The sequence below is a fragment of the Ursus maritimus genome, unplaced genomic scaffold, assembly GCF_017311325.1.
Source record: "Ursus maritimus isolate PB19 unplaced genomic scaffold, ASM1731132v1 scaffold_5, whole genome shotgun sequence".
In the NCBI taxonomy this organism is placed as follows: domain Eukaryota; kingdom Metazoa; phylum Chordata; class Mammalia; order Carnivora; family Ursidae; genus Ursus; species Ursus maritimus.
The window spans coordinates 53679361-53702974 of record NW_024426663.1 but is presented as its reverse complement, the minus strand read 5'-3'; the positions used below and the strand labels follow the sequence as shown (position 1 = coordinate 53702974).

At 48.0% G+C, this 23614-nt stretch overlaps 2 protein-coding genes across 7 annotated transcripts in view; one reads left to right on the top strand and one right to left on the bottom strand.

Moving 5' to 3' along the window:
* Positions 1–20318, top strand: part of PURA (purine rich element binding protein A) — a 121416-nt gene extending 101098 nt beyond the window's left edge. For all 5 annotated transcript variants that reach the window (XR_005832512.1, XR_005832515.1, XR_005832514.1 and 2 more), the window contains one exon: positions 19830–20318. The gene's annotated coding sequence lies outside the window, so the exon portion shown is untranslated. The remainder of the gene's footprint in view (positions 1–19829) is intronic.
* Positions 20319–21467: 1149 nt separating this feature from the next.
* PFDN1 (prefoldin subunit 1) overlaps positions 21468–23614 on the bottom strand; it is a 62913-nt gene continuing 60766 nt past the window's right edge. For both annotated transcript variants that reach the window (XM_008691522.2, XM_008691521.2), the window contains exon 4: positions 21468–21883. In XM_008691522.2, the coding sequence (XP_008689744.1) occupies positions 21800–21883 (84 nt within the window). In that variant the 3' untranslated portion in view covers positions 21468–21799. The remainder of the gene's footprint in view (positions 21884–23614) is intronic.

Genomic DNA, 23614 nt, shown 5'->3' with positions numbered 1-23614 from the left:
GGCAAGGCCCGAGAGGAGTCGGAACTGCATATCTGGTAGGTGGGACTTGGAGTCCCAGGGGCCAGGTCAGGCCGTGGGAGGAGCAAGAGTAACCGGGAGCGCAGATTAGGTGGAGCTGGGCCGGGGTCCAAGTGACACGGGGAAGGCCGTCCAGGACTGACGCCGGCACCACCAGGGAGCCCGGGTCAGTCAGTGACAGCCGCCTGCAAAGACCCGGGAGCTGGCAGTTGTGGCAGAGGCTGGAAGGGATCCGAGGTGTGCTGAAACTGGACAGGCCCTCCCGCCAGTGAGTCCAGAACAGCCGTGAGTGTGGCTTTGGAATCAGCAAGCCTGGATTGAGGAAAATGTAAAGTGCAAAGTAAGATCCTCCACCCCTTGCCGTACCTTGACCTTTAAGTTTCTCGTATTCTTTCGGAAACTTGCTGGTGTGTATGTGTGTAGTTTCTTCATGCAGATCAAAGCGTGCTTATGTACCTTGCTTAATTTGTTGGCAACATGGAAGAACCACCTAGTTCTTTGCAATGGCTGTTGGGTTTGCTGTCGCACGGTACGCGTTGGTGTAGCTCGTCAGTCTGCACTGGACACGGACGTGGTCGGCTGGGGTTGTCTTGATACCATAGCAGTCACACGAACCCCAACAGCGAGACCATTACTTCAGCAGCAACAGTCCGAGATGGGGAGTTTGTGGGTCAAAAACTGTATGCACCACGCCCTCCCCGCTCTGTTTCGAAGGGGTTCTGCCGGTTCGCCCTTGCTGGTAGTGTCTGAGAGCTACAAGTGACGAGGGCGGCCCTGAGCAGTTGCGAGGATTAGGTGTGAGAATGTGCAAAACTGTCCGGGTGCCCGCCGTGCCGGGCTGCAGGGCGGGGCTCACTATAGACGGTATCACTTGGGACAAGCGTCAGCTCGGGTGCTGGTTGGGTTTCATTGTAGCTTGGGGAAGGGGAGGTGGCAGGAAACCGTTTTCTGACAGCTGCTGAGCAGATGTCCCCTGCACTCGTACATCTGAGAAACGTTTCCTGCGTTCCTGACATGTGCCAGACAGCGGAGCAGAGACGGGCCGTGAACCAGACACGTGTGGCTCCCCCCTCACGGAGCCCTCCCTCTGGAGTCTCCGTGGCCGGTGCTATGTGCCACCTGCATGGGACGCTGCTGCGCGTAGTCCCCTCTGACCGGGTCTCTCTCTCCCCCGCCCTGCCCCCAGTGTACGTGGTGGAACGGGAGCAGAAGCCGGACACCGGGTGTCAGGCAGCCCTGGCCGCGTGCTGGGCCGCCCTCTGCTGCTGCTGCCTCCTGGACACCTTGGACTGAGCGGCCGGCCCCCAAGCGCTCCCTCCAGGCCCGCTGCCTTCTGTCACTGCAATAAACAATTAGTGCCGTACCATTCCTTTTCTCCTTCGTTTGAAAAATACTTCATTTACAGATGTTTACATTTTAGCACCTAGGATAGGTGTGAAGTGGTATCTCACTATCTCTTTAGCGTATTGACTCAGCAGTTCTGTTCATGACACATTTCTCACCACAAGGACAGTCACCATCTGTCACCATACAGCATTATTACGATATTATTGACTGTATTCCCTATGCTGTACTTCTCATCTCTGCCACTTACAACTGGAATTGTACCTCTTAACCCTTTTATCTCTTTCACCCATCCCCCCACCCGCTTCCCCTCTGGCCACCGGCAGTTCTCTATTTAAGACGGTTTTTAAATTTCACTTAGCATAATCCGTGTTCTCACAATTGACCAGACCTCACTCTTTCTGTTTTATGGCTGAATAACGATCCAGTGTGTGTGTGTGTGTGTGTGTGTGTGTGTGTGTGTGTGTGTGTGTCTGGGGTTGGTTCTTACGTGTGCCACATCTCTAGCCGTTTACCTGTGGAGGGACACTTGGGTTGCTCCCATGTCTTGGCTAGTGTAAATAAGGCTGCAGTAAACACAAATTACTGTTCTTGTTTTCTTTGGGTAAACACCCAGTGGTAGAATTACTGTTAGTTTTTTGAGGACCTCCATTCTGTTTTCCAGAGTGGCTGCACCGGTTCGCATTCCCACCAGCAGCACACAGGGTTCTGTGTTCTCCACATCCTTGCCAACACTTACTATTTCTTGTCTTTTGGGATACTAGTCATTCTGACAGGTGTAAGATGATATTGTGGTTTTCGTTAGTAGTTCCCTGATAATTAGTGATGTTGAGCATCTTTTTATGTGTTCCTTGGCCATCTGTACATCTTTTTTTTTTTTTTTTAAGATTTTATTTATTTGAGCGAGTGAGCAAGAGAGCACAAGCAGGGGGGCACCTGGGTGGCTCAGTCGTTAAGCGTCTGCCTTCGTCTCAGGGCGTGATCCCAGGGTCCTGGGATCAGGTTGGAGCCACAGAGGGAGAAGCCGACTCCCGGCTAAGTGGGGAGCCCACCGCGGGGCTCAATCCAGGATGTTGCGATCATGACCTGAGCTGAAGGCAGACGCTTAACTGACTGAGCCACCCAGGCGCCCCCATCTGTACATCTTTGGAAAAATGTCTATTCAGAGGGCGCGTGGGTGACTCAGTTGGTTAAGCATCCAACTTTTTTTTTTTTTTAAGATTTTATTCATGAGAGAGAACACTAGAGAGAGGACAAGCCGGGGGGGGGGGCAGAGGGAGAGGGAGGAGCAGGCTCCCTCCTCCCATGTGGGCTCAGTGCCAGGACCCTGGGGTCATGACCTGAGCTTAACTGACTGAGCCATCCAGACGCCCCATAAGCATCCAACTCTTGATTTCATTTCAGGTTATGATCTTGGGTCGTGAGATTGAACCCCACATTGAGCTCCGCATCCAGTGGTTTTTGCTTGCTCCCTCCCGCGGGCCCTTCCCTCCTGCTTGGCATGCATGCTTGGCTCGTGCTCTCTCTCTCTCTCAAAAACAATAAAGACAAAAGAAAAATGTGTATTCAGGTCCTCTGCTCATCTTTAATCGAATTATTTTTGTTTTGGGTGTTAAGTTGTATGGGTTCTTTATATATTTTTGGTGTTAACCCCTTTTGGGATATGTCATTTGCTAATACCTTCTCCCATTCGGTAGGTCGCTTTGTCACCTTGTTGATGATTTCCTTCACTGTGCAAAAGTATTTTATTTTAGTGTGATCCTAGTAGTTTAATTTTGCATTTGTTTCTCTAGCCTCAGGAGACATTCCAGTAAAATGTTGTCAAGGCTGATGTCAAAAATTACTGCCTGTGTTTTCTTGTAGGAGTTTCATGGCCTTAGGTCTCACATTTAGGTCTTTAATCCATTTTGAGTTTATTTTTCTGTATAGTGTAAGCAGTGATCAGTTTCATTCTTTTGCATGTAGCTGTCCAGCTTTCCCAGCACCGTTTATTGAAGAGAATGTCTTTTCTCTATTGTATATTCTTGCCTCCTTGGTTGTAAGGTAATTGACCATATAAGTGTGGATTTATTTCTGGGTTCTCTATTCTGTCCCCTTGATCTGGGTGTCTGTTTATGTGCCAGTACTGTACAGTTTTTTAAAAATTGAAGTATCGTTAACACACAATGTTAAATTAGTTTCATGTGTTCCGTGGTGATTTTACAAGTGTATGTACATTATGCTGTGCTCACGAGTGTAGCTACCGTCTGTGACCATACAACACTATTACACCACCATTGACCATATTCTCTGTGCTGTGCCTTTTATCCCCATGACAAAACTAGAAGCCTGTATCTCCCACTCCCCTTCACCCATTTTGCTCATCCCTCACCCCCCCTTCCCCCGGGAGTAGTCAGTTTATTTCCTGTTATTTATGGATTTGTTTCTGTTTTGTCTTTTAGATTCCACATGTAAGTGAGGTCATATGGTATTTGTCTGTCTCTGACTTATTTCACTTAGCATTATACCCTCTAGATGTTGTTGGATTTGACAAGATCTCATCCTTTTTAATGGTTGAATAATATTCCATTGTATATATGTGTATCATCTTTATCCTTTGATCTTTTGGTGAACACTTGGGTTGCTTCCACATCTTGGCTCTTATTATAAATTATGTTGCAATAAACATAGGAGTACATATATCTTATCAAATTCGTGTTTTTGTTTTCTTAGGTAAATCCAGGGGTAGAATTACTGGATCATACGGTAATTCTTTTTTTAAATTTTTTGAGGAACCTCTGTACTGTTTTTCACAGTGGCTGCATCAGTTTACATTCCCACCAACAAGACATGAGGATTCCATTATTTCCACAGCCTCGCCAACGTTTGTTATTTCTGTATTTTTGATTCTAGCCATTCTGACAGGTGTAAGGTGCTATGTCATAGTGGTTTGACTTGCATTTCCCTGGTGATGAGTGATGCTGAGCATCCTTTCATGTGTCTGTTGGCCATGTGTATGTCATCTTTGGAAAAATGTTTCTTCAGGTCCTCTGCCTATTTTTAAGTCAGATTGTACTTTGGTGTTGAGTTGTATAAGTTCTTTACATGTTTTGGATATTAACCCCTTATGAGATGTATCGTTTGTGAACATCTTCTCCCGTTCGGTAGGTTGCCTTATCATTTTGTGGTTTCCTTTGCTATGCAAAGGTTTTTTTATTTTGGTGTGGTCCCAATAATTTAATTTTGCCTTTGTTTCCCTAGCCTCAGGGGGCCTGTTCTGAAAAATGTTGCTAAGGCCAGTGTTGGAGATGACTGCTGTGTTTTCTTGTAGGAGTTTTATGGTTACGGTTTCAGGTCTCATATTTGGGTCTTTAATCCACTGGAGTTTATTTTTGTGTGTGGTGTAAGGAAGTGGTTGGTTTCATTCTTCTGCATGCAGCTGTCCAGTTTTCTTGGCACTGTTTATTGAAGAGACTGTCTTTTTTTCATTCTATTCTTGTCTCCTTTGTTGTAAATTAATTGACCATGGATGTGTGGGTTTATATCTGAGCGCTCTACTCCGTTCCATTGACCTTTGTGTCTGGTTTTGAGCTAGTACCGTACTGTCACATTACTGCAGCTCTGTGCCACAGATGTTGAAATCTAGGATTATACGTCCAGCTTTGTTCCTCTTTCTTAAGACTGCTTTGGCTATTCAAATTCTTCTCTGGTTCCATACAAATTTTAGCTTTATTCTAGTTCTGTGGAAAATGTTGGTATTTTGATAGGGACAGGATTGGATCTGTAGATTCCTTTGGATAGTGTGGCATTTTTTTTAAGGTTTTATTTTTAAGTAATCTCTACACCCAACACGGAAGCCTGAGATCAAGAGTCACACTTTCCACCTACAGAGCCAGCCAGGTGCTTCTAGATAGTGTGGACATTTATTTGGACATTTTAACAATATGAATTTTTCTAACCCGTGAGCATGGAATATCTTTTAAGATTTTATTTATTTACTTCAGAGAGAGTGAGCATGACGGGGGTTAGAGAGAGAGTCTTAAGCAGACTCCACACTGGGCGTGGACCTGCATGGGGCTTGATCTCATGATCGTGACATCATGACCTGAACCAAAATCTAGAGCCATATGCTTAACCGACCGAGCCGCCCAGGCGCCCCCATGGAATATCTTTGTATTTGTGCTGTCTTCAGTTTCTTTCATCAGTGTTCTATAGCTTTCAGAGTATGGGTCTTTAATCTCCTTGGTTAGGTTTATGCCTAGGTATTTTACTCAGTATTTCACTATTTTAATTTACCTTTCCTGATTACTCGTGATCTTAACATAAAAATATAAATTTTTGGTGATTTGCTTTTAAAAACCTTGTGATTTTTGTTTGTCTTACTGATTCATAGGGAATCTCTAAATATTCCACACACTAATATTTGTCACTTAGAAAATACACTATAAAAAGATTGAGACAGAAGATATTCTAATATGAAAGTTTTTTTCAGATTTATTATATTGAGAGAGGGAGAGAGACAGCACATGTGGGGGGTGGGGGAGCAGAGGGAGAAACCCAAGCAGATGCCACGCTGAGAAGGGAGCCCATCGTAGGACTCGATCCCATGACCCTGAGATCATGACCTGAGCTGAAACCAAGAGTCAGATGCCTGACTGTGCCACCCAGGCACCCGTAATAGGAACGTTTTTAAATATCATGTTTATCAGTCTTTCCCTTACGCTTTGTGTGTTTTGGTCTTTGAAAAATCCTTTTTTATTCCAGTATCATAAACATAAGCCTGTTTTCTTGTAATTTTTTTCACATAGCCTTTAGTTGACCTAATTTTAGTTGTGATATTGTTATAGGTTAGAGTTCTGTTTGTTTGTTTTAATTTCCGTCAACATTAGGTCATCCTTTCCCGATTGATTTGAAATGGGATTTGTCATATACTAAGTTCCCCAGTCTGGTGTGATAAGTATCTTCCCTACCCCTAGCACATATATACGTACGTATGTACGTGTGTACCCTTTTCCTCTTCAGAACTTGTCTGTTCTTGGCCTTTTACTCTTTAATCTGGATTTTAGGATGAATGTGTCGTTTTCTATAGAAAAGTACCATGTTTGGCTTTAACTGGAATAGTATATAATTCACAAAATAACTGAGGGAAGAGTTGACATATTTATAGTACTGTCTTCCTATCAGAAACGTGGTATCTATTTTGGTCATCTTTATGTCCTTAAGTTAAATCATACAGTTTTCATCACATAGCTTTTGCATATGTTTTGCTTTCATTTTTTTTTTAATTTTAATTTTTTAAAAAATTTTATTTATTTGAGAGAGAGAGCATGAGCAGGGGGTGGGGGGCAGAGGGAAAGGGGTAAGCAGACTCTGTGCTGAGCAGGGAGCCCAGTGCAGGGCTGGATCTCAAGACTCTGAGATCAAGACCTGAGTGGAAATCAGGAGTCAGATGCTTAACCGACTGAGCCATCCAGATGACCCTGAGGTCCATTAGTTTTAATGCTATTGTGAATGGATTCTTTGTAATTTTTTTAATTTTTAATTTTTTAAAAATTTATTTTTTTATTTGACAGAGAAAAAAGAGCACAAGCAGGGGGAATGGCAGGCAGAAGGAGAGGGAGAAGCAGCTCCCCGCTGAGCAAGAAGCCTGAGGCAGGTCTCAATCCTAGGACCCTGGGATCATGACTTGAGCCGAAGGCAGCTCTTAGCTGACTGAGCCACCCACATGCCCCAGAATGAATCTTTTTTTTTTTTTTATAAAGATTTCATCCATTCATTTGAGAGAGCGAGCTATTGAGAGAAAGCACAAGCAGGGGATGGGGGGGTGGAGAGAGAGAAGCAGACTCCCCAGTGAGCAGGGAGCCCGATGAAGGACTCCATCCCAGGACCCCGGGATCATGACCTGAGCCACAGGCAGACGCCCAACCAACTGAGCCACCCAGGTGCCCCAGAATGGATTCTTTTTTAAAAATACATTTTTGGTGAAAATAATTTCTTCACTTTAGTGGGGTCACAGGTTAGAGGATTCTAAACAAGTTTTATCACAGCATTTCCTTTATTTTATTTTATTTTATTTTATTTTATTTTATTTTATTTACTTCTTAAGTAATCTCTATGCCCAGTGTGGTACTCAGACCCACGACTCTGAGATCAAGACTCACATGCTCTACTTAGGAGCCAGCCAGGCGCCCCCACTTCAGGGCACTTTTAAACTGTGGGTGGAGTTAATCCGTCTACACCATGCATACTCCTGGGGAACCACTGTTGGTCTACAAGGACCAACGTTCATTGAGTAAATGCTGAGCCATTTCCAGTGTGTTAGGTAATGGACCACACAGAATAGACCCCCTCCCTGCCTTCATGGAGCTTCTTTGCACTCTAGGGAAGGAACCAGACATTAAATAATCTCACAGGTAATAATTAACGTTCTTCTTTCCTATGAAAGGAAGATATATATGAAAACATATAAAAGGGGGCCGTCTTGAATCGACTGGGAGAGATCTGAAAGAGGAGTAGATGTTAATAGGCAAAACCATTGTAGGAAGAGCAGCTGCCGAGGCTCAGTGGCAGAAGAGAACATGCCTCATTTGAGAAACTAGAAGAGGAAACTAGCATGGCGAGAGCCGTGGGATGTTGGGAACAGATGAGAAACAGGAGCAAGATAAGGAGCTCATATTCCCAGTTAAAGATTCTGGTTTTTGATTGAGCAGCGGGAAGCCACTGAAGGATTTTAAGCAAAGGCATGACATGACCAAATTGGCATTTTTAAGAGATCCCCTTGGCTTCTATGTAGAGAATGATTTGGAGGGGGCACAAGTTCACATGATGGTGGAGAGACATGAATGCATTTGAGATATTTGGACGTAAAATCAAGAGTACTTGGTGATGGGCTGAATATGGGGATTGAAGGAGAAAGGCACGCTCAGGGAGGATTCCTGGGCTTCCAACTGGAACTGGATGTCTGCTATGTTTGTGGAGGTTGGGAACTATGGTTGGGAGGAAGAAAAAAAAACCATATTGGGTTAGACTGAGGTGTCAGGATGACAATGAGACATTCAAGTGGACATGTCAGGTAAGCCCTTGTATATATACCTGGAGCTTGGAGGAGAGTTTGGACTGGAGATAGAGCTATGGAAAGGCACTGGCATATTCCTGGTAACCGGAAATGTGGGGGTGAATGAGATTAAGTTGGGTAGGGAAAAGAAGAGGTGGCAGTGGAGGACTGAGCTTTAAGGAAAACTAAGTTGGATTATCGATGATAAAACCTGTAAAGGAGTCAGATATGGAAAACCAGGAGAAATGGGGTGTCCTGAAAGTAGAATTTGTATTTAGAGAAAGGGAGTGATCAGTAGCATCCAGTGTTGCTGCGAGGTCAAGTGAGGTAAGAATTCGAAAATGTCCTTTGGACTTGTCATGCTATTGTCACTGAGGGTGGGTTTCTCTCCAGTTCCTATTCTGTGAAGGACACCCACAGAGGGAGAGACAAGACTGCTAGGACCAGAAAACGGGGCTCCTCGGGACTGGTGGAAGTCAGACATTTGTGCGGGTGTGAAAGACATGAGCTCAGAGGTGCAAAGAACCAGCTGCGGCATGAAGGCTTGGAACCCCTGCCACACTGGAGGCAGTAAAACTGCATGCAATCAAACATCAAGTTCCAGAAAGGCCAGGCACCAAGGAAGGAAGTCAGGCTGCTGTCTCTCAGCTTTGAGCCCAAACAGAGGAGACGTTGCTCCTCAGGCACATTGTATCCTCTGGGGTGTCTTTTGGAGGCTCCAGCACATAGATACCCAAGCATGTGACCATCCGTGCTCCAGGGAGGCCCTTCTGAGCCACAGCAACAGTTTAGACCCTTCAGATTATACTATCACACTTTTCTCAGCATTTTCATATTTTTCTAGTGTACATCTTATCAAAGGAAACTTTAAAGGTAACTCTAGTATGGAAAATAGAATCTGTAGAATTGCTGTTGAGGCAAAAAGGGGGTCCCCTGCCTTTTTATGGAAGCCCAGGGACCTGAGGAGTACGTCAGAAAGCCTTCGGTCTTTCTGGGTTTTCCAGTACATTTGGCAAAGGGAGATTTGCTTTGGATGGGTTTTGCGCTGGGATGCCTGCGGTACTGCCTTGCAGACCATCTGCGCGCCTGCTGCTGTTCTGTGAGGACCGGGGCGGGGGTACTTCTCGGTGCTCAGCAGCGCGCTGCCGTGTGGCGGGGCCAGTGCATTTATTCATTCACCAGTTGAAGGACATTTGGGTTATTTCCACTTTCTGGTAGTCACAAATTTATGTACAGGTTTTTGTGTGAACATAAGGTTTCATTTGTCTAAGGTGAATACCCAGAAATGAAATTTCTGGATTGTATGATTAAGTGTATGTTTAACTTTAAACTGCTACAGTTTTTGCGTGAACAGAAGGTTTTCATTTCTCTAAGGTGGATACGCAGGAGTGGAATTTCTGGATCATATGATTAAGTGTATGTTTAACTTCAGACTGCTACGAGTTTTCAGAGAGGTTATACCTTTTGCCTTCCCGTCAGCAATGAACGACGGTTCCAGTGGCTCTGTATCTTAGTCAGTACTGGATATGGAATTTTTTATTTTAGCCATTCTGATAGGTGTATAGTGATATCTCATTGTGGTTTTAATTTGCATTTTTTAAATGGCTAATGGTGTTGTCGTGTACTGATTTGCCCTCCTTGTATCCTCTCTGGTGAATTATCTGTTGGGAGTACTTTGGCCATGACTAAACTGAGTTGTTTTGTTACTGTGGAGTCTTTTTCAAGAGTCTTTATACTAAATACAAGTCCTCTGTTACATGTTATTTGCAAATGTTTTCTCCCAGTCTGTGGCTTTCCTTTTCATCCCCTTAACGGTGTCTTCCAAGAGAAAAGGTCTTAATTTTGACGAAGTCCAATTTCTCATTTTTCTTCTTCTCTAGAGCATGCTTTTGGCAACAGGTCTAAGTTTGCCTACCCCCTGGTTATGAAGATTCTCTTCTGTTTTCTTCTAGTTTTTGGTTTTATGTTTTACATTTAGATCTCTCATCCATTAATTATATTAATTTTTACATAAAATGCAAAGTCTAAAATAATTGTTTTTCAATTTTTGCATGGCAGTTTTTTTTTAACATTTGAAAAGACTGTCCTTACTCCATTCGGTTGCTTTTGCATATCTGTCAAACATAAATTGGCCATGTTTCCGTCAGTATTACTGTTCTCTCTCCTGTTCCTTTGATCTGTGTCAGTCCCTTTGCGAATACCGTACCTGTCTTGAGTACTGTGGCTTTATGTTAAATCGTAAGATAGCGTTAACTCTTCCAGCTTTCTTTCTCAGAATTGTTTTATTCTAGTGCATTTGCTTTTCCATAAATTTTAGAACGAGTTTATAAAAAACACTGGTGGAATTTTAACTAGAATTGCATTAAATCTGTAGATCGTTATAGGCCTGATGAGTATTTAAATGGGATTGCTTGCTCACTGTTTTTTTAAATTATTTTTTTAAGATGTATTTATTTGAGAGAGAGTGAGTGAACAACCCTGGGGAGGGGGCTTGAGGGAGAGAATCTCAAGCAGACTCGCCGCGGGGCAAGGAGCCCAACACAGGGCTCCATCTCATGACCCCTAGATCGCAGCCTGAGCTGAAACCAGGAGTCAGACGCTCAGCCAGCTGCACCACCCAGGCGCCCCTGCTTGCTCCCCCTTATGTGCATATGACACGAGGCAGCCTGTTCCTTCATTGGCTGTATTGTGATGATTCTAGAGTTAAAGCCCTAGGTTATGATTGATTATAGTGGTGTCTTTTGAAGTCTAGCAGTAAAGGAGGTGTGATTATATATCAAATCAGGTAGAAATGACTGGGAAAAGACAACCAGAATGTTGAAGGGCTTGTCAGGCAGGTCACCATCATTCACAACTTTGGTCACGGTCTCTCAGTTCTGAGCAGGTCATAAGCAAGATCGTGCGCCCTTAGCCAGCCATTAGATTCTCCCCGCTCAGGGTCATAGAACTGTTGTATACTGGGCATGGCCAGATTGTTTCTCTGCATCTTCCTTGATTTCTTCTTCTTGACATAGCAGCCTTATATTTCTTTCTCCATTAGAAATATACTCCTGATCTATCATGATAAAATGAATTGCCTCCTCCCCTTTGCTGTAGTGTCATCATGGAAGCTTCTCTTACTTGTTGACCACTCTCTCCCCCCTTGGACCCTTACAGTGACATCATCTCAGTTCACACCTGTAGTTTTTCTGGTCTGAGACAGTGGTACAGACTTCTAGTGAAATAGTGGGGTGCCAAGGAATCGGCTGTTGCTTGTGTTCTTGTCCTGTTAACTCCTTCGTATTAGTGATGTTCAGTCCCTCCCCAGGCTCATGACTGTCTTCAGAATGAAACAAAGATTGCTTTTTACTCCCCAGGCTAAATGAGAAACACAGGTTATTGTAAGATGTCTTTTCCCCTCACAGTCTAAGTCTGTGCAACAGAACTGGGACTGCCACCTTAGTAAACATTTGAGATTCCCTTTTGGTGGCTAATATTCCTCTCACCAGCATGAGCAGCTCTTGATTATCTCCTCAGACACAAAAACATCTGTACCTCTTCAGTTTCATAAACTCCGCTGGCTGAGCCCCCGCCCCATGTGCGCCGGCAGTCATCCCATTGTGTGGGGCATTCCGTGGGTGCGCGGGCTCCTGTGCTGTCCTGGGCCCGAGGTCGGGGCTGCTGGAGTGGCGGACAGGGACACAGATGCCGTGCTGCAACAGCTGGCACCTCCCTTCTCGATTTCTTTGACCATAAACTATAGGATGTCGGTCATATATGAAAGATGTTCGAAATTACTGTATGATCGCGTTATTTAGGAAACCCCATGATGAAACCTACCTGTTAGTAAACTGAGATCTTTTTTGACCTGTCCTAATCTTACTCAGCTTTGTCCTTATCCTGTTTTCCCATGTTACATCATCCAGCTGTGGAAGAACACAGCCAGCATCTCAGCTCGGGTCTGCCTGACTTCTGTGTTGGTAGCAGGGATATGGGCCCTGGTTTCGGCCTTTCTTTTGTTGGTAATGGTGTGTGGGGGAGACGACTTTTATTTTCTGTTACTTAAGCGTCGTGGGTTCCACTCTCCTGCCTACATAGCATGGTCTTTACTGCAAAGTACCGAGCACTTCTGGCTCTCAGCCACCTGCACCGCCGCTCTCCGCCCCCAGCACCGCACTGAGGAACAGGACAGGGACTTCCGCCCTCTCTACCACACCCCTGCCCTGTGCAGCCTCCTTGGCAACCTTGTTAGCTTCTGCAGCTCCGTCTGGGAGGTGGGAGGAGGAAGATGGTCTTTTCACTTGAATATTCTACGACCCTGGACAGAAAATGCTGTCAGCTCTCTTACTGCACTTCTGTACTTTTTCTAGACTGAAGAACAGGACTGGAGGGAGCTGCCTCTGTAAAGACACACTTGTCCCTAGAGAATTCAGTCCCTTTCCTGAGATTCAGTGCACGCGGCTACCAGTCCTGCTGGAGTTTTTGACGTTCAGTTGTGGGCTCATCACGTTTGATTGGCCTTTTTTTTTTTAAGGCATAAGGAGAAACCCCTTATTCTTCAGTCCTTAATCTTTGAAATGTGTACATTCCTTCCTCCTTGACCATCCTTTCATATTTCATACCATGTTCTGTGGGACTTTTGTGTCTGCATTGTCTTTGTGACAGCCACAGACTCATCCTATCTAGGCAAGTGCTCACGTGTGCATCTATGAGGGTTTTCTTCTTCTCTTTATCTGAGGAAATGAGCTGTTTCTAAACAATTCATCCTCTCTCTAGTGTCTGAGGGGTCTTAACAGCTAAAGCTGCCTCCCTGGCCCCCAGTGCATATACACAGCCCTTTGCTTCTTCTCTGGCTTGTCTCTCCTCTCCTCTTCTTGGAGCAGCTTTTGCTTTGCATGGACTGCCAGTGTCCCAGCTTTTGTCATCCTGTGACAATTTGGGGCCACACACACAAATACCAGTCTGAATGTGGATTGAGTGAAGGAGCCCCCTCCATGCACACAGACCCAGAATAAGGTAACAGATTTCTGGTGATTTCTTCTGTAGGACGTCATCACATTGTGGCTCCTACATAAGTCCTCTTCCCTGCTTCGCTTTATGCAAGGGCCTGGGCCAAACACTTTATGGTTTTGTCAGAAAATCTAGGCTCTTAGATACTACTCCCCCACCCCCACCTCCATTTTGCAATGAGAAGACTGGGACACAGGGAAGCTCAGACTTGTCCAGGGTCACAAAGCCAGCCAGTGGCAGCATCAGGATTGGAACTTGGGACACTGGCCCTCTGGAGCCCATGTACATAGCCACTGTCTTGAGAGGACAAGGTCACCCCCCTACTTCCACCCCCAGGAGGTGCCTTATTCCAGGCCAGCACACCCACCCACCTGCGTGAGGACTGCCAAGTGAATGTCACGAAGGACCCTGAAATTCACTGTGTCTCCCAGTTGGTCAGCTGCTGGACCAGGTCATTCTGAAGTAGTGAACTCTTGACTGTCTTAGGGACACACTCGAAAACAGGACAAGGACTAGATCTTGCTCTCTAGCACAGACCTTTGATCTCAAGGGAGAACAGGGCCTAGAGAGAAGGGAGGCTTTCACCCCTCCATACACAGCCACATTTCAGGTCCCTTGCAGCCAGGCTACTGTCTGATTTGAAGTGAGCCTAACTGATAGGCAGAGGTGGTAGGAAAGCTGGGGGACAAGCCAGGACTTGCCTTAAATTCACTATGTGACCTCAGCCAAGTTACTTCCCTTCTTTGAACTCCAATTTTTTTGCCATGAAATAACTGGTCAGCCTCATCCCCAGGGCACTTTCACGTGCAATTCTGGCATCCGGGAGGTTCTCCCGTCCCACTTGCCCTGGCAGATCTAGCCCAAGGACGGGGCCACAGGAGGCGGTGGCAATGCCATTCTACTTGTCAGACTGGCACATGTCCAAATGTACTTGTTTTTGTTGTTTATGAAAAAAGATCTTGTTATCTGGACTACAGTTTATAGGACTGATTGCAGTGGGCAGGGCTAGCATGTAAACTGGCCTTACGACTGAGCCACAGGCGGGCTGGGGGCCTGGGGCTTCTTAGACCCTTGTCATCTCTCTGCAAAGGCTCCGTTGTGGTTTTGTCTAGCAGCTGCCGCCTCCACAGAATGGTGGTCACTGCGCTCGCGGAGGTCTCAGAGCACCCGCCCACACGCAGGTCAGCACGTTCTCACTTCCAGACCAAACCACGTTATACCTGGCACCCAATACCCAAAGAACGATGGCGGCTTCGTGATCACTTGGGTGGCACTCAGTAGCTCCAGGTGTTGGGGGTGAACTGGCTGGCTAGCTCCCAGACCCTGGAGTGGGTATCTTGGAATAATGAAGCAAGAGAGAGGGACAGGGACTTGGGAGACATGGCCTCATCTGAGTCCGTTGTACAGACAGTGTGGCCAGAGGTAAAGCTGCGGGAGCAGGAGGCATGCGGAGCGGAGTAGGCAGCGGGGGCCAGGAGGCTGAGCAAGGTGTTGCGCTTAGCCCAGCAAAGGCAGCTGCTGTTGGAGCGCCCGGGCCGGACCGTGCCAGCGCTGCCAGCCCCAGATCCCACCTGCGTGTGGAGGAATAGGAAAGTAGAAGGCTTCCCATCCTGTCCTGCTTTCAACCGTCACACTCCAGTGACGCTACACCCCCTTGTTTGCCTCTACCATTTCCGGCCACCCTTCAGCCATCACTGTCCCCCTCAGCATACGTACCTGGTACTCATGGGCTCCGAGAGCACGTGGCACAGTGGTGGTACTGCCTTTAGAACATCTCTTCTCACCAGTGTAGCCCCCTTGTGCGAGTAATGAGTGAGGCCACTGCACACGCACAGCCCCGGAAAGCTGCGGTGAGGCCTCAGCAAGCTGTGTGCACTCCTCTCTGCCACTTGCACGGGAGGAACTGGACCCGTCGCTATGGCTGTCTTGAGATTTTGCTTATTGCTAAAAATGCTTAAAGACTTGCCCCTCCCTACCTCTTGGTCTGAGCAGTAGGAGGGCTGTTCCGGCATCCTCTGGTACCTCCTGGAAGACTGGCTTGCTTCTTTCGGTGTAGAGTCTCAAGACTGGGCGAAGACTACAAGGCTCCTGCCCCTGGCAAAGCCATCAGCTCCTCTGCCAAGGGTACTTCCTGGGAGCTCCTTTGACCGTGGTGGTCCCAGCCGTGGAGCAGCAGTCCTGGGTGCCCGTCAGAGGTGTGGGCCGTGAGAGGCCAAGGGGCAGCCTTCTAGTTAATGGAGCATAAAAGTCCCAGACATCAGAACTCTCTGGGAGGCCCCAGTCTTTTTGTTTTCTTCTCCTTATTAGCTCTCCTGGGTTGGGACTGGGTACAGGTACACAAATAGGAAGGTCTTAAGGCTGTATCACCACTTCAGAGCACTTGATGAATCATTTAAAATGTCTGAGCTGTTCCTGTAAAGGCTTCAGATTCCAGGGCAGGGCTGACTGAGCTGCTGGAGCCTTCAGCAGAGAAGGCCTCTGCTCCCATTTCTTCAGGTCACCTCTGCCCTGGCCTTTCTGCTGCCCGGCGCCCTGCATGCCCACTGCTGCCCAGAAGCGGGTCTCTGAGCGCCTGTAACAGCACTGTTGGGCTTGTACAACATGGGAGTCCCAGAACTTGGGACTGCTGGGTGGGGAGTCTGGCGGTCTGGGTTGCAGTGGGCTGATGACTGTGGAGAAGACCCCAGGGCTTGGTGGGCAGGTAGTGGGGCACAGAGGGCCGCGTGCCCCACATTATCTAACATCTGTTGTCTCTGCTTCCAGCACAGAGGCAAGAAAGGTTGGTGGGAACCTCTCCCAGGAGCTGCTCAGCTCCTTAAAGCTGCCCAGCACCCAAGACTAACCTAAGCCTTTCTGACCTAGTCTAGGTCTTTGGGTCACATGGGTGCACATCTCCCCCCCCCCCCTTCTCTGCCACCACACACACACACTTTTGCACTTGAATTCATGTGGCAAAGCTGAGTTCCTGCCCCTCACTGAGGGTCATTGTCAAAGGGCTATCTGGGAACAAGCGAGACCCACGCTGGTGAGGGGACCCTGGGAGCTGGTCCCCCACTCTGCTGTAGTTTTCTGGGAACAGAGTCCCTTCTCACGCGGAGTAGGGCAGAGGTTTGAGTTTGGTGGTATGGGCACTGAGACACCAGACACGAATGGGGAGGGCGGACCTTTTGGCTGAGGTGGATATGAGCCCATCCCTAAGGCCCTGCCTGTGTCCACCAGGAGCTGGAGCCCCGGCTGGCCGCAGCAGGGCGTTTGATCTCTAAGTAGGGGCTCAATCTGAGCAGCGTCTGTAGGTACCAGAACCTGCCTCCCCACCTCGGCTCACTGCTGACCTACCTGGAGGGGCAGTGCTGTCTCCCACCCCTGCCTGCTGCTCCTCTGACCCCCTCCGTGCCCCCCCCTTTTTAAAGATTTTATTTACTTGACAGAGATAGCCAGCCAGCGAGCGAGGGAGGGAACACAAGCGGGGGAGGGGGGAGAGGAAGAAGCAGGCTCCCAGTGGAGGATCCTGACGTGGGACTCGATCCCAGAATGCCAGGATCACGCCCTGAGCTGAAGGCAGATGCTTAACGACTGAGCCACTCAGGTGCCCCTCTCCGTGCCCCTTTTAAAGTCTTTTATTTTGAAATAATTTTTAGGCTCCTGGAAGAGTTGCAGAGATAGTTTCTACCTATACTGTTCGTCTAGAATATTTACCATCTTGCATAACCATGGTGCTGGCCCCCTTTTTATGGCCTGCTTGCCAGTGGAGGCCACTTGCTAGGAAGGCCTGGGTATGAACACCCATGCCGGGGTCCCCTCTGCCGTAGCTCCTGCCGGGAAAGCAGTACTGGACGCCTCAGTGCACACGAGTCCCCTGGGTCAAGTACCCAGGGCGGTGTAGGAGCTCTCAGACAGACTGACCCGGGGGGTGGGAGAGTAGGTGAGGAGTGAGGGCCCTCCAGTGGAGCGTATCCTGGGGAAGACTAGGCCGTATTGCTCGGTGCAGCAGCCACCCTCCGGAGGCGCGGGACCTCAGAGCCTACCCCGAGGCTGGGCATCTAGGAAGGTAAGTTGTATGCCATTCCAGAACCCCACGGTGGGTGCTGTGAGGAACTACAAGGCCTTCCTCAAGAGCTTTCTCCTGGGCTAGTCACCCCTGCTTTGGGTGACAGAAGAGCAAGGAAAACACAAATCGCTCCTACCTCCAGACCTACCCCCCACACACCCTTCCACCCCCTACTTCTTCAGTAGTTTGGGGGTAGAGATTCTTTTGTCACCTAATGGAAAAAGTCAAGAGGGCTTTGGAAGATTTGGTACTCCAAGAAAGAAGTGACAGGGTTTCTAAGGTATGCAGAGAATGGACACCGTCCCCCCCCCCCCCCCCAATGAGGCTGACGCAGCCCTTTGCTTTGAAGTCTCCTGTCCTGTAGCCAGATGGACTTTCTAACCCCCGCCCCGTAAGCACTGTCTGGGAGCAATGAGCTCCAAGTCCCCACTGCCCCGGTTTCAGAGCCAACTGTCATGTGAAATAAGCCTTAGCAAGGACAAACCTGACTAAACTGAAGGAGAAAGGTGTTAGAGGAAGCAAGACTGGGACATTTTTGTTTCCCTGCTGAAGTTGCCCAAGGTTCTGTGGTAAAATGGGAGGGAAGCACAGGGAGCAGCCGCAGTGAGGGAGGGTGCCTGCCGCACAGGGTGGGGAAGACGGAGCGGCACTGTGTACAGAAGGCTCCTGGCATAGGTCGCGGCACATTTGTGATCTCAGCGTACGGTAGAGGCTGCAGGGCCTCGCACACAGCACCCAGGTGGGGTGTCAGGCCTAGATAAGGCAGGTGGTTTCTACAAAGCTGGCAGGGGAGAGGGCCCGTCCTCTGGTAAGGGGACTACAGTAAGGGATTACTCTGGGGGAGTGTGCGTTCCGTTCTTCATTTCCCTGTCTGAAGCTGCCCACTGCAGGATGGGGGGAGGCTGGCCACTTGGGTAGGTCGTCTGGGCAGAGAGAGCAGGTGAAAGCCCTTGCGTAGGGCTTTCCTGCTGCGGTGGCCCCAGGGCTTTGGACGGTGCATGCCTTTAGCGGGTGGGGAGAGACAATGGTCCTCGAGCGCATTCAGTCCTGTGCTCTTCCTGATCCCTTTTCTATCCCAGATGGGCCTGAGCAAGTCTGGCTTGCCAAAGGCCTGGGTTCATACCCTGAGCCTGCCTCTGGCTGGTTACGTATGCCTGAACAAGAGACTTAATCTCTCAAAGCCTTGCATCTCTTACCTGTGAAATGGGAATGACGGTAGCATCCGTGTTTAGGTACTGCTGTTACGACTACACCAGGGAACGTACCTTATCAGGCCTCAGAATAAACGTCTTCTCTTTCACTAGGCTTCCTTGGGGCTGGGTCTTGTCTCCTAGACCTTAAAACAAGTTTGCTGGTGTTGCTGAGTGGGGCCAAATGAAAGCAGGCCGAGTTGAAAGCTGTGCCACGAGAGAAGGGAGGGGAGGTCTGTGGAGGGCGGCTGACACAATGGGACAACTTGGACAAGCTCACTACTAACCCAGAGTATTCTAGCTACTATGCCAGGCTTCAGAGAGAGGAGTTGCCAAGAGAGGAGGTATAAAAATAGATACACAAAAATAGAACTGAAAGAAGACTGCCAAAGGACCAATTTCATTTATAAGATTCATATATTCATTAACTTTGAAAAAGTTTAAAATCCTTACTGTTTATAAATGAGTTTAGTGGTGGTGGTTTTCAGGTTTTCTTTAAAGGGGCCACAGATCCTCTGAGACTGAGGCTGACCATTAGCCTGCTTACCGGAAGGAAGGCTGACGTCGGCCGCAGGTCAGCAGACTAGCAGAGGGAGGCTGGGGTCCTTCTTGACCTGTGGATTTGTGTAGCACTCAAATTTCTTAATAGAGCACTTAGCCCTGACAGGGCCTAGATTTCCACCTCCACTGTGAGAAAAAGCCAGGGTGCCAGGCTACAGCCCTCCCTCTCACTTGACCAGGTCATCAGCCCTGCTTCCCCATAGTGTGCGCTGCCCAGGTTTGGAAAACCAGGGTTCTTGGTTATTCTCTTAGGGCCTGCAGTGCCTTTTCAGGTGGCTTTTTTGGGAGATGGCATAACTGTAGCTGAGGAAATACAGTAAGGTATGGGACACGGTGCTGCCTGGTTTCTAAAGCAACTCTGGGCAGACCAGAATGTCCATCACTTTCTCTGTGGCTGCGTTATGTGAGGCCATTTTGTTGGTTCCCTAGTACCTGTCCCTGCAGGGATGAAAGTCCTTAGGAGGAGGAGAGAAAGGAGCTGAGCTACCCTTCCTCCAATCATCTGCCACAGTGTAAGTGAAAGGCGGCACCCAGTCTGCCCCGTGGCTTTTGGCTGCTGTAGCCCACGCCTGGTCCGGGAGGCACTGGCTCTGTAGGGCCTGGGTTTTGTGCCAGTTCATTCTCACCCTCTCTCTTTTCCCTCCAGTGTATGTGGTGGAAGACCAAAGAAGGGATGACCTGGGCCCCTCCACCTGCCTCACAGCCTGCTGGACTGCGCTCTGTTGCTGCTGTCTCTGGGACATGCTCACTTGACCAGCCCAGCCTTCCTGTCCTGCCAGCTCTGCCACCACCTTCAACAGGTGTGCCTGCCCCATCTCTTCTGATTGCTGAAATAAATGAAAATGACTAGCTCTGCACAGACACTTCTACCTTCGACACAGTGGGATTCTAGATTAGCAGGGGTTGTGCTGCTGTTTAATTCAGTGACTTTATCTTTTTAATGTTTAAAATCATTTCTTATTGGCCTTTCACAAATGTGCTAAATGACTTTTATTTTTTTGGCCAAAGGCTTAGTTATAAAATATATATTTATAATTTTAAAATTATACATTCAAGATAGTGACATGATGCAATACCACTGAGTGATTTCTCTGCTAACACCCTGTATGTTTCAATAAATTTGTCTAAACCTCAACTGTCTGAATTATTCCAGACAGAATATAAGCCCTGGGTTTCTCTGCCACTGTCCACTATGACGAGAAAGGAGTCTATGGTCCTATGAGGAAGGCAGGTTCACAGGGCCCTCGCCAGGCTAGCATTTTCTCCCTCGTCCCTCTCAGAGACAGGCTCACCAAGTTGCTGGAGATGCTTTTACCCAGAGCCTAGGCCTTCTTTCTTTTCTGCTGCCCACCCTCCCCGCCTCCCTCCACATAGGAGAGAAGAGCTGTCGCAATACGAGCCAGACAGGCAGGCCGGCCACCCATCTCAGCTTTGGCCGCGGGGTGGCGCTGTGCCGCCATAACAGAGCCAGATTGTCCTTCAGCTAGCTGGCTCGACCAGCCCTGAGAGCCTGCCCACTTTCACTCTGAAACAGCGGTGTACTCAAATATTAACTACCAATTCTCTTTAAAACAAATTCTTATTTTATCCATCATCAATCACCTGATTCTGTGGAGTAAATGGTCCCAACATAGCTGATCTCAAGCTACCAACATGATGTCCTGAACGAAGAGTTGGGAAGAAAAGCGTGGTGTAGTGTTTCCATCATCCAGATACAATGGACTGTTAACATCAAAAACATAGATAATGGCCAGATTTAGTAGGGAGTAAGTTCTGAATATAATTTAATTGTATATTTACCTAACTTAATTTTTAATAAGGGCTGTGTTTCACAACTGGCTTGAAACAAAATTCTAACACTTGGTTTACTGACTGGCTCTCACAAGCCAGTACAAACCAGCTCCAGCACACCCACCACCCCTAAGCCCCCAGGAGGCCTTGCGATTGTAATTTCCACCTCTATGACACTGGCCAAAGGGTTAGACAGCCATGGAGGTGCTGCTGGTTTATGACTGCATTTTCTCCAGGAACATCGCCACCAGAGTTACTTAAATTCAGCTATGCCCTGGTCTCCTTCCTTCCTTATCTGCATGGAGACTCAGAAGGTGAGGGATTTACTAAAAGGAACAGAAAGGGTAAAAAGAAGCAGGAAAGGCTCCAGAAAAGAAGGAACAGAGCCAAAGCTCTGGAAGGAGACAGGGAGGAGTGGAGGTTGAAAGCTTCTGCTTCCCTGGCCCTTGGTTCTCACCCTTCAGCTTGAGAAAGGCAGACTCAGTAGAGTGGCTGGGGAAACAGATGCCTTTTATTGGTCTGAGCAGCGTAACTAGTAATAGGATTGGGCAGAGCTCCCCTATCTGTCCTGGCTCCCATCTTCCCTCTCTTGGGAGTTGGTGACTCACCCCCAGGCGAGAAGAGTGGTCTGGGCGGGGGGCAGAGCCAGGATAAAAAATACAGAGTTGGGATTTGAAAGGGGAACAGGATGAAGTAGAAAACGTAGGGTTACCAGATCATCCAAATAAAAAGTCCATCAGGGCAGAAGAGAGGATGTTTCCCCACATGGACCCCTCTGCCCTCGCCAGGAATGGGAGGGAGCAGGAAGCTTCTGCTTGAGACTTCCTACTGTGCCCTTCGTGCCATCAGCATCTCCCGGATGTTGTCCTCAGCTTCCTTCACACTCCGTTCCAGGTAGGATTTTTTCTGCTGCAGTATAAGAAAGAAACCAGAGTTAGGAGGTACAGGCCAGGCTGGCAGATGCAGCTTTTATGGCCAATGGTAATGGCTTCTCCTCCATGACCAGGGACTTCCAGTAGCATACTGTCTACTGGGGGCCAGGTACACACATACCTGCCCAGAGTGCTTCCCTCATCCCATCCACAGGCCTGAGGGGGAAGGAAGAGGTTACTCGGTACAGGAAGCAGAAGTGCTCTGTGGAAGGCAGCTATGCTCTCCCCCCAGGAGGAAGTGGACTCAAAACAGGCGTCTCAGTACATGAAGTTATACCAGACAAAGGCCAGGAAATTCCAGGACAAAGCTCTGGCCCCATAACAGACTGTCTCTCAAGGTTTTCCATGGCCTGGGCCAGGCGCCTGTAGCCGCCACTGCTGCAGAATGGACAGGGTACCAGAGGGTTCTGCTCTGTCCAGTGAGAGGACAGGCTGTATGAGTGCTAAGAAGTTGTATCACACGTCTCACTGAGGCAGATGAGTCAGGATGAAATCTGCTTTTCTAATGAAACCGCTGCCTGCCAGGAATCCAGGACAGTGACACACTGAGTAAAACAGACCTTTTGGAAGTTTACCTCCTACCCCATCTGGGTCCTAAATTAAAAATCTCAACTTAGACAAAGAGCTTTAACTACTTTCAGGAGCCACATCTGGGCCAGGATTACAAAAGATTAGTCAAAGGAAATGATGTCTGTACATTATGGGCCCTGCGGTCACCCAAAAAGTATGGTGGCTTCACCACTGGTCCCTGCCCTGAGGACATAGTTGTGGCTGCATTCCCACTTAAGAGACATGCGATGAGGCTCCCATTTTGAGGAATACTCAAAATAGTCCCCTAAGGCTCCACGTGACCGGGCCACACTGGAGCCAGACAGTAACGCAAAGCCCTGAGCCACGCAGCTCAGGTGCAGCCAGTGCCCTTCTCGTTCCCCCGACACCTTTCACCCCAGCAGCTGTGCATTCACTGTGACCACCGAAGTGCCCAGATGACCTGGAAAAAAACAGGGCAGTACTGGGCCAGAGAACAGGTGAGCAGTCTGGCCTGGCAGGCTTTCCTTGGGAACTGATGCCCAGCCAAACCTGAGGCAGGAAAATCGAAATGACGTCCTCTGCTGCTTGGACCTTCATTAAAGTCTCTGCTGTTCTGCAGATCCCTGTGGCTAACTTCTCCCATTCTCTGTCCAGATGTTTTGTGGTTTTTCCCCCAAGATTTTATTTGGCACAGAACGAGCCGGGGGGAGAAGAGAGCCAGAGATCATGACCTGAGCTGAAGGCAGACGCTTTAACCCATTGAGCCACGCAGGCGCTCCCAGGTATTTATTAAATGATACATTTAGAGGCGTTTTCCCATTGGCTCCAATGCCGTAGCATCTTTATCAGTTCCTGTGTGAACCCTGATTCCTTTGGTCGTGTCCTAACTTCGAATTTCCTGAAGGCTAGAAAGAGCCATATCTCTTTACTCCTCTCCCATCTGTCCAACCTGCACACAATTCCTGTCCAACCTGTAAACAACAGGAGTTCCATAAAAATTCACAGTGGCTACAAATGTATACTGTTGCTAAGGAATTTATTACGTTGCTAACCCTGATACAGTCCTATCACTGTGATATCAGAATGGGAACTTAAACTTCCTTTGATAAACAACCCCTAGACTTTACATGTGGTGACTTCAAGAGGGGAACACTAATAACTGCTGACACACCGCTGA